The sequence below is a fragment of the Lontra canadensis genome, unplaced genomic scaffold, assembly GCF_010015895.1.
Source record: "Lontra canadensis isolate GAN:19392208 unplaced genomic scaffold, GSC_riverotter_1.0 scaffold113, whole genome shotgun sequence".
Lineage (NCBI taxonomy): Eukaryota > Metazoa > Chordata > Mammalia > Carnivora > Mustelidae > Lontra > Lontra canadensis.
In genome coordinates, this window is record NW_022631107.1 from 2,571,450 (window position 1) to 2,582,465 (window position 11,016).

Here is an 11,016-nt window from a genome sequence, read left to right on the forward strand (position 1 = left end):
GGGGCATGCAGGGTTCCATGCTGATGGCCAAGGCCCAGGACAACCAGTGTGGAATGGCCACCATGGCCAGCTTTCCTGCTATGCGGGAGCTTTCAACCAGCAGGAATGCTTAAGTGGGATTTGTGCTGAGGTTGTAGATGAGTAAAAAAGCCACGAGGTTTCTTTCTACAGCTTTCCCAGCGTTGAAGTCCCATGTGTGTGCCTAAGGCTGTCTTTGTACTTTGCAGCACAAGGAGGGCACCTCTGCTGTGGCAGACTCGTGTCCTGCTTGCTGGGGACAGAGGACAGCCTGGGTGCCCTCGCACCCGCTGTTTCCCAAGTAGCTTCGTATCCAGATAATCCATGTACCATTGTGGCACATTTTGGGGTGTCCTCCCTGGCCCCCACAGTCTCTTCCTCTATAACTCCCCTGGGATGTTTACAGACTACTAGCTGAGCTGGGGACTGTGGAGAGAGAAATCCAGTTAGTACATGAGTCGTAGGAAATCTGCAAAGAGTAAAGAGGACATAGAGTAGAATGAGGATGAATAAAAGGGGTGAAGGGAAATGGGAGGTCCAGGCTTCCACCTATGGAATGAGTAAGTCCCGGGAATAAAAGGCACAGCATAGGGAATATCGTCAATGGTGTCATAATAGCTGTAATGGTACAGCATGAGATCGACAGACAGCAACTATCCTTGTGCTGAGCTTAGCCTACTGTATAGGGTTGGAAATTACTGGGTTGTGCACCTGAAACTAATGTAACATTGTAACAATGTTACAGATATAACAATCATTTATACTCAAAACAATAGGGCCACCCAGTATTCTCCCAGTGGACCACTGGCCTATCCAAGGATATCCTAGAGCCCAGTCACATGTTGACTCTATAAAGAGTTAAATAGTAACATTTTACCTCCCTTCTACTTTGAAGTTGTTTTATTAAAAAATAAAACTTCATACATTTTTTAAAAAAATGAAAATCCAAAAGTTATTAGACAAGTCTGTCATACAAAGGCTTTTACATCAGTAATGAGCAAAGTGGTAACATTCCTCATGTAAAATCCACACAGTCAAATCCCAACTTGGGTCTTCAATGGTTCAAGTGTTTTATCCCATATCATAAGGTGTGGTCAGCTTTCAAATAAAATTCATCTTCTCGATATTCTGTTCCCAGTCAAGGCCTTCTTTACGCCCTCATCTCACACGACAGGAAAGCTGGCCATGGTGGCGATTCCACAGTGGTTGTCCCGGTCCTTGGCCAACAGCATGTAGCCCTCCATGCCCCAGTTTGTACCCCAGCTGAAAGAAGACAGGATTTGCCATTTATTACAAACAATCAAACACATTTCCCTTCATGAACCATCACACCCGACCCTGAGCAGGTCACCAGAGACCAGGACAGATTCAGGAAGAATCCAGAGAGTCCATTCCTGTTCCTGCTTGAGTTCTAACCCAGCACAGAATTCTGTCCCCAGACCTTTCTCAGACTACAAATGGAAACACAGGAAAAAGAAACTCTTGGGGCCAGATGCATTTCAGAAATGAGAACATTTTCAAGTTGAGAAAAGCAATGGTAGCAAAACTATGGCAGGACCCTAGCAAGCTACTGTCGTCATCACATGAGTATGTCCCTTCCCCCTCAGCGGCATGAACACTTCAGGGATTTCAGAAGCATGCTGATCCACCTCCAACACTGATTCTAGAAAGAATTCCCTTTTCAGTTTCCAAGATAGGTGTTCTTGGCTCTTTATACCTGTTCTTGACAATCCAGTATTGTTTGTCTTCCGATTCTTCTCCTTCAAAGCCGTAGCCAACCACCAGAACGCCGTGATTGAGACGCGTACTGCTGCAGCGTGGATCGTAATAAATGCCTGGAGAAGAGAGATTCAGTGCTGAGCGGGGACATCCAAGTGACATGCTAACATGTGACAACAACCTCGTGACCCCAGCAAAGACGGCATCTCAAAATCCGTCTGTGATATCAATCGAGATAAGATTTAGAAATCAGATCTTTTGGTTTAGCTAGGCTAGGGATTTAGGACACCATCTAATACTACCAGAAATATATGTTGTCACAGTCTCTTTTGTAAAGAACAGTGAAGAGGCCTAAAAGACCACTTGTTGAAACTTTGTCATTCTACCATATGACGTCAGCCGAAGAAGCAGCAGAGAACAGAAAATTACGTGAGTCAAGGGGTTCTTTCCAGTGTCAATTTCAGTAGTAAAATTCCTTGGAAAATTCCAAGGTCCAAGCGTTGGAAAAGAGTGAAGTAAGCTATACCAGTCAAGTTATATAGCCATTGAAATATATTTATAGGGGCGCCTGGGTGGCTCAGTGGGTTAAAGCCTCTGCCTTTGGCTCAGGTTATGATCCCAGGGTCCTGACATCGAGCCCCACGTCAGGATCTCTACTCGGCAGGGAGCCTGCTTCCCCCGCCCCCTCTGTTTCTGCCTGCCTCTCTGCCTGCTGGTGATCTGTCTGCCAAATCAATAAATAAAATCTTTTAAAAAATTAAATATATTTATGAAGTGCTTAAAAGCCTGGGGATATGGGTCAAGTCATGTCAAATGGTGACAACAGGCACAAGGATTACATATACAGAATGAGCCACCATGCTAAGTCCATACCCTCCTGAGTCCCACATACCAAAAAGCCCATCTTGCTGTATGTCATGCTGGTTACCCGTATTATCTGGCCGATTTTCTATGTAGACAAATGCTCACCTTTTTTATAGAACTGGAAGGAATATGGGCTTGAGTCTACTGCAGCAGAGACGGGCCCCACAGTTGCCACTGTGGTCATAAGACCATCCTCCTTGTTTAAGACGTGCCAGAAGGTAGTCACATTGGCGGCAGATTTCTCAGGCCTGTATCTGCAGTATTCATTCTTCAAAGGTAAAGGGGAAGGGACTTAAATAATAGTGTCCAACTCCTGGGGGAACAGGAGCTCAAGACGGTTTGCAGCTGAATGATGTCCGAGTCGAGTGTGTTATAAAACATCTCAAGAGGCAAAATATGATTGCTTGTTTTGAAATTGAGAAATGAGGTGATATCTATTCAATGAGACACTCTTTTGGTCTACTTGTGCATAGATTTTTCACTCTGGAGATCTGTACTGTATTTAGAACGGTATTTGTGTTGCTGTGTGACTGAGAAGTGGGCACAGCTGTATGGTACCCTCTAGGTGGAGAACTATGCCAGGCTAACAGATTTTAATCTGTTCTGACCATGTGCCGATATAGAGTCTATAGTCTAAAATGAGAATTCAAAATATAGGCTTTGTTTTTACTGAATATACTCAACTTTGATAAAAGATAAGGAAGTCTGTTTACCCTTGCAAGGTACGGGTAGGATTCCTCTGAGTCCAGGCCTCCGTTGTCCTTAACATATTGGAAGGCAAAATCCATCAGGCCCCCGCGGCAGCCCTCATTGCCTTGAGACCAAGAGCAGTCCACGAGGTTCTGCTCGCTCAGTGACACAAGTTTGCCCGTTTTCCGGAACATCTGTCCTTCAAGGGCACCAGCCGCACTAAAAGCCCAACAAGATTGACACTGACCCTGAAAAGAAAATGATACAGCGCTTAGTCTACAAAGTTAATAGCAAGACTTGACAACAGCCCTTACACCTGAAAACGCTTGCAAAACATAACAAACGGTGTACGGTTTCTCAGCTTCCATCGCGAGGGCACTGGTTCCTCGTGGCTTTGTCTGGGAAAGGGACTGCCGAGTCCTGTCCCACCTGATCCTTCACGGGGGTCACGTAGCCTTTCTCTCTCCAGTCCACGGACGAGGGGATCTCAGCAAAGAGAGGTGCTTGGAACACGTTACGGTCCTCTTGCTTCTGGATTTTAAGGTCATTCAGCACCTGTTGGAATTCTTCACTGGTCTTCAAGGAAAAGGAAATAGAAAGTTGACAAGCATGAGATTTTTTTGGAAAAAATCCTTAGAGGAAGCACAAGACATTCAGCAACCCCAGCCGCACTCACCAGGTCACCAAAGGCATTCATTGCCATCGTGAAGCTGTGTTTCCCTCGGCTGTACTCCTGGTTGTGCTGTTCAATCACTTTCAGATTCATCTCCCACACTGCTCTCCTCCGTCCTTCTTCATCCTGGAGACAAGCATACAGCCCATCATGCTGATTTCTATCTAAGCCCAGCTCATCTGCACCAAACGGATGTGCTCACAGAGGGGAGGAGAGACCTTGACCGGGGCTGGGCTGATGCTCTGGGAGCTGCTCTCCAGCAACCACACAGCAGGACATCTGTCCCCATCACGGTGCCCTTCTTCCTGCCTGGGTACCGGTGGCCTCCAGAAGCTACTCTCCACTGTGGACTCCCACCAGCATAGAACATTCCCTGGGGTCTCAGTGGACAGCTCCGAGGTTACCAACCTTGTTGTACAGTCTCTTGTGGGCCGCCTTCCACTGGGACCAGCGCGCATCTAAGCTCTGATCGGGTTGTGGAGCAGCTGAGGCTATTCCCAGGCAAAGGGCAGCCAGGAAGAGAGAAGGATGCATGTTCCAAAACCTAGGAAGGGAAAAGAAATGAGTTTTGGATTAGACCAGACCATCTAAAGAGTCATCCTTTATTCTGAGATGTTAGAACTACTCTGGTACAGTAAAGACGTTGCGTCAATCCTCCCAAGTGTTTCCACGGGGCTGTGGAGAGGTGGCAAGCGCAAGGGGGTATGCTGGCCTGTTCCCCGCCCTGCAACCCACCTGCTGCTTCCAGAGCACGTAGATGGCAATACAGGGAATGACAGGCCCTGAGTCTGGGGTGTAGGGGTCAAGCTGTCATGCCTGGAGCGACCGGGCCCTGGAAGAGTGCCTCCCGAGAGCCCTAAACCCCTGGCCCCCAAGGCTTGTACCCCCTCCCTATGTTTTAAGTGGTAGCCCTTTCCTTCTGGTCCAGGTAGGGATCTCACCTGGGGTAGGTGCAGTCACAGGTGCAGGTCGGAGGTGTCCAGCACGCCTGGTGATGGGTAGGAGACTGTCCATTTAAGCCTGGGATTTGGCCCTGCTGGTCCTGCCCCTGGCACCTGCCTGCACAGCAATTGGCTGAGCCAGCCTGTGGGCGGGGTCTCTGTGCCCTGGAGCTCAGGGGCCTTGGGGCATGTGATAGCTGGGTCCCTACTTGTCCCAGGGGAGATTGTGCTTGCCTCAGTGGACCCGGGAAAGTCAAGTGAGAGGACTCGGGAGAGCCCTGTAGAAGGGGATCCAGCACCTTCCTAGGGACCCGGATCAACTAAATAGCAGGAATTTATGTGTTGGCAGGTGGTTCACAAAAGGAGGCTCACAGGGAGCCCCAAGTGGGTTTCCAGCATCACCCTGCCTGTCCTCTAGTCTTTGGTTAAAAACTCCCTGAGGGCTGAGAACAGGGTAATCTAGTCTAATGGTTCCTGTTTATTCCAAGCAAAGGTGGGGCAGCTGGAGGAAGTAGAGCCCACGGGGGATAGTGTTATCACTGTTTCAGGATGGGATGCCTCTGGTTTTTGGAAGAATCTGGAGACGATGGGTTATTGCCCAAACAGGGATGCCCTGGGCAAGACTCAAGTGCTTTCCAGCAAAGGGACTGATGGGAGGAGTGTCCAGGGAAGGTGTGGCGTTTTGGAATGTTCCTGTCCTGACTACCCCCCCCCCCCCCCGCCGCAGGGATACTTCCTCCCTCCCAAGCCTTTCTGAAAACCAACAGAAATGATTTACTTCCAGAAAAAGATGGTTTAACAAAGGGAAGAAAGACGGAAGGTAGAAACTGCTTTTTCCTCCCCACTCTCTGCGTTATAGATGATTATGTTTCTCAGTGTCTAATGTGCTTTTCTCGAGATTTAAATTTAAATGTTTTAGAAAAACTGCTCTTCCAAACAGGAAAACAAAAAGTGTTCATCAGCAGACCATGAATTTTCCCTCTGATGACCAGATTTGCTCCTCTTAGGAACACGATTCCACGCGTCTAGACAGTGGGTCACAGCCTCCTTCTCTGGACCTCCGTCTGTGAGACCCCCTAGTGAGCCTCCACACTCCTCATCTCCAGCCCTTCTCTGCTCGGGGAGGGCAGGGGTCAAAGAGGTTCCATGCAGGGGCCGGGAGTCAGGGCGGGGCCGGCGTGGCATTCTGCCCCTCTCGGCTAGCCCCCCACCCCGGCAGGCTCCGTAGCACCCCCAGACTCAGTTTCCTCGTGCAGGACGTGGGCAGTGATTTGATTTTCCTCAGAGGATGCCTGTGAGACTGAATGAGCTAACACAGGTCATGCATTAGCATAGAGTAGGGCTCACTCCATACTGCTTTCTTGTGAGGTCAAAGGAAAATCCTTCCAAAGGTCTCACTTAATTCAGAAAATATTTATTCAAGGATTTGTTACATAGGCCCTTCCTACTTATTTCTTTACTTCCTGGGAGCCAGGTTACCACATAATGAAATGAACCCTGAAGTATAGGTAAGTAAGCCTATATATTAAAAAGCCAAGCTACATCTACTTAACATTCTTTTTTTCTTTCTAAGATTTTATTTATTTATGACAGGAGAGAGATCACAAGTAGGCAGAGAGGTGGGGGGGGAAGCAGGCTCCCCACTTATCAGAGAGCCCGATGCGGGGCTCGATCCCAGGACCCTGAGATCATGACCTGAGCCAAAGGCAGAGGCTTATCCCACTGAGCCACCCAGGCGCCCCTCTAGTTAACATTCTTAAATCGTGCTCCCAAACTGATACATAAAAGACACACATATCCTAGGACTATGCCCACAGTACCTAAAATATTGTCTCACGTTTGACCCGTCATGCTAGAGCTAATATCACATTTTCAACTACAGATAGCTTATTTTGCCTATTAGAATTTAGGAGGTCCTCGAGGGTGCTAAGGCAGCTGATGTTTCTCTAAAAGCCGTCAGGGTGACAGCGAGATGATGTTTCATACCCAGCAGCATGGATGAAAGAGACTAGAGGCAACACGTGTGTGCGTGAGCACGTGGAGTCGTGGGAACTCTCGGCCACTCTCAGTGCGAGTGCAAACAGTAAGCCACTCTGGCAGGGGCTCGCGGCTTCTTATAACAGGAACGACACACCTGACACTAACTCAGCATTTCTAGGGTCCGGTTTCTACCCACGTGAGCATGTTCTCTTTACGCATAGTAACTTCCAGCGGGAAAACACAGGAGAATGAACAAACACCCAGTAGTACATTCACACTCAACAATTGAAAGGAACAAGCTTTCTCTATGTGCACCAACACAGATGATCCTTTTAAGATTTATTTGAGAGAGACAGAGAGGGAGAGGGAGAAGCAGGCTCCCTGCTGAGCGGAGAGCCTGACTCAGGGCTCGGTCCCAGGACCCCGAGATAATGACCCGAACCGAAAGAAAACGCTCAACCGACTGAACCACCCAGGTGACCCAACAGAGATGATTCTTAAAAACACTATGTCAGGGGTTGCCTGGGTGGCTCAGTCAGGTAAGTGCTCAACTCATGAGTTCGGCTCCCATCATGATCTCAGGCTGTGAGATCAAGCCCCACGTCGGACTGCACACTGGGTGTGGAGCCCCCTCTCTCCCGCTCCCTCTGCTCCCCCGCCTCATTAAAAACACCATGTCAAGCAAAAGAAGGCACATATTAAAAAGTACGTATAATTAATTGTATTCTTTGGAGTTCAAAAGGCAAATCTAATCTGTGCTGACAGATATCAGAACAGTGGTCTTGCAGGGGAATTATTAGCTGGAAGGAGGCACAAGAAAACGTATTAGAAAGTTGGGAAATTCTGTATCTTGATCTGGGGGGTAGTTCCGCGGGTGCCTACATTTGTCAAAACTTACCCACCTGTATACATAAGACCTATCCATTTTACCCTATGCAAAATTCTACGTCAACAGAAACTTTGTCAGGATAAAATTTGAGATCAAGGCAAAAAAAGTTACATTGTTTAAAAAAACACCCAGAAATGTGTATCAGGATATTGAACAGATTCCTGCCTTTCTCTCAAAAAAACAAATCCGTAGAAAGTAGCCAAGAATCTTTCTATTCGGGGGGGAAAAGCTGGTTTTTTTCTTCTGTATTTGATTTTTGTGTTTGGAAAGCCTGTTTCTTTATGTGAGGGACCTTGCTTCTACTAAACTATGTGCTCCAGTCATTTCATACAACATGCTTGCTTTTAAGGATTTACCATGTGTTTATGCATCTTGGGGAAATCTTTCTTTAAAAATTCATACTTCAGTCAGCCACTTATCGAAGGCAGCCATCTGGTTCAGTATCCAAATTATGAGGACTATGAATCTTCTAAAATCCACACTTTGGGGGTACCTGGGTCACTCAGTCGGTGAAGTGTCTGCCTTCAGCTCAGGTCATGATCTCTGGGTCCTGGGATCGAGTCCCGCATCGGGCTCCCTGCTCAGCACGAAGTCTGCTTCTCCCTCTGCTGCTCCCACTCCTTGTTCTCTCCCTCTCTGTCAGATAAATGAAAACAATCTTTAAAATTTTTTTTTCATACTTTTAAATTTTCTATCACATTCATTATAATTTCCAAATATTTCACATCTTCTGGGTAGCACCAGAATGATCCATTAATAGAAGAAAAAAAATCATTTTCAGGCCATTTATCAGGAAGTAGAAGAGATGTTCACAGTGATGTTACGCTAGCAGGCAACGTCCCTCCACCCTCTATGCAATATAGGCAGGAAATGTTTTATTTTGTGTGGTGTGAAGCCATAACAATTGGTTCCTGGTTAATTGTCCATGAGCGTTTGCTACTTAGTCCTTCACAGTGTTAGCACTGAGCTTGTTGTCCTTTTATCCCACTCTTTTTTTTTTTTTTAAGATTTTATTTACTTGGCAGAGAGAGAGAGAGAGACAGCGAGAGAGGGAACACAGGCAGGGCAAGAGGGAGAAGCAGACTCCCTACTGAGCAGGGAGCCCGATGAGGGGCTTGATCCCAGGATCCTGGGATCACAACCTGAGCTGCAGGCAGACGCTTAACGATTGAGCCACACACATGCTCCCTATTATCCCATTCTGAAGGAGCACCATCACTACCGTCAGCATCTTTTCCAGACATTCTCACTGCAGGCCCTGAATAGCATTTCCAGGCTTACCTCTCACTCCCCGCCATGAGCAGTGCACCCCAGACAAGCCATGACCTGATGTTGCTCTGAGCAGCTCTCCTGTGCCTCTGTGCCTTGACCAAGCAGTGCCTCCCACCTGCAATGTCCTTCCTTCCCATTCCACCTCTTTAAATGCCTGGTGAAATCATGCTCTTGCCTCCAGTCCCCTATGAAAAGCCAGTAAATGGGTTTCCTCAGATTCCTTGTTTCCACAGCTTCTGGACCTTAAAGCCTGTTTTATATTATAATTTCTTGTGATTTATAATTTTTTGTTAACCTTGCCAGGCTGAGCTCCTCAAACTCATGTTCATATCTACTACACGACTGAACCCATTATCTCAATGACGGGGTCACGGGTGTTTGATTAATGAATAAGGTCACGTAATGCACAAAAAGTACAGGCAGCAGAGCCATGTGATGACTTCCAATTGCTTTAGATTTTGAAATTTCTTCTATTATGCAACGTACATCCATGCATAAAGTGGCTCTCATTTTGGTCACATTAAAAGTGAGTAAATGGAGCTGAAATGGTCACATTAATGTTTACATTTCTTCCGGTGTCTTTTTCTAACTAATAAGCTGTGATGATCCATCCAAGGCAGATGAATTTTCCTTCCACACTGTATTGAACAAATAATTTCATAATAAATAAATGTTCAAGCAAGTGCAGTGAACGCTTTGAATTTTTTAATAGAAAAAATGTATATAACATGGTTAGTATCATTGTCATCTGCATTCAAATGACCAGAAAATTACAAATATGTCAGCTACTATTAACCATTCCACTTTCTCAGCAACAAGAGCAAGTTACTTGCAACGTTTGATTCAGATATTCTAGAAGTCAGGAGACCATCATCACCATCATCATCACCGTGGTAGTATTTCTCAACAACTTGCAGTACGTTAGGCATTGTTAAATGCTTTCAACATATCACTGCATTTCCTTTCACAGTAACTTCTACCTGCGAGAATCTTGAACACTTGCTGCCCTTCCCAAAGATGAAATCTGGAGTTGTGGAATTCCAATTTAGTCGATGCAAAGATTAAGAAAACAGACTCGATGTAAAACCTGAGTAATTAACAGCTCAAGTAGTCAGTCGTAAGATCTCCTTGAAGAGCAAATGATAGGTAGCCCAAAGCAACTGAAATCATTTTCTTAAAAATCGAATTTTGGCAAAGATATCGGGATGTTAACAGAGTTGATAGCAATGTTGAAGAAAGAAACAGAAGTCAGGACTGAAACAACTGGAATCTTGGGCAAATCTGGGATCTCAGCAGCAGGAACTATTAGGCAATATTGTCAGGGCTCCGTTGCTGGAAGGAAGAATTCACACTGTTTCTTTCATCCTTGCATCATTCTGGTTCCAAAAACCTGGGAGACAATGTCTATTGATATTTCATCTCATGTCTAGGGGAGGGAAGGCATCTTAATTATAGCCCCATTAAGACTCCATGCAATGGGGAAGAAACAAGTTTCCCAAAAGAATCCACAGTGCTCCTACCAAGACCAGAGGAAGTGGATGCTGGTGGCTGAGAAAAGCTTTGGTTCAACACAGCAGCCCCCATTTAGCTTCTCAACACACAGATAAATGCTTTCTTTTCATTAAACTTTTTCTTTTGAGAAAATTATAGAATCACATGCAATTGTAAGAAATAATACAGAGAAATCCGATGTCCCTTTTACTGGTATAAAAACAGACACACAGATCGATGGAACAGAATAGAAAGCCCAGAAATAAACTCACGCGTATATGGTCACTTCACTTACAACAAAAGGGGTAAGAATATACGAAGGAGAAGAACCGTCTCTTCAGTAAATGGTGCTGGGAAAACTGGGCAGCTACGTGAAAAGAATGAAACCGACCACCATCTCACACCGTACGCAAAAATGAACTCAAAATGAGTTAGAGATTCCACTGTAATTTCTGAAAGCATAAAACTCCTTGAAGAAC

At 46.0% G+C, this 11,016-nt stretch overlaps 1 protein-coding gene across 1 annotated transcript; it reads right to left on the bottom strand.

Annotated features, from left to right (window-relative positions):
• Nucleotides 1–1,142: 1,142 nt before the first annotated feature.
• Nucleotides 1,143–4,940, bottom strand: LOC116856835 (cathepsin L1-like). The gene is made up of 8 exons (XM_032840471.1): nucleotides 4,906–4,940; nucleotides 4,373–4,508; nucleotides 3,968–4,090; nucleotides 3,721–3,867; nucleotides 3,315–3,539; nucleotides 2,707–2,869; nucleotides 1,736–1,853; nucleotides 1,143–1,281 (listed from the first exon to the last, which is right to left on the bottom strand). Exons 2-8 carry the CDS (start codon nucleotides 4,496–4,498, stop codon nucleotides 1,182–1,184), a joined length of 1,002 nt encoding a protein of 333 aa, XP_032696362.1. The 5' UTR covers nucleotides 4,499–4,508; nucleotides 4,906–4,940; the 3' UTR covers nucleotides 1,143–1,181.
• Nucleotides 4,941–11,016: the final 6,076 nt, after the last annotated feature.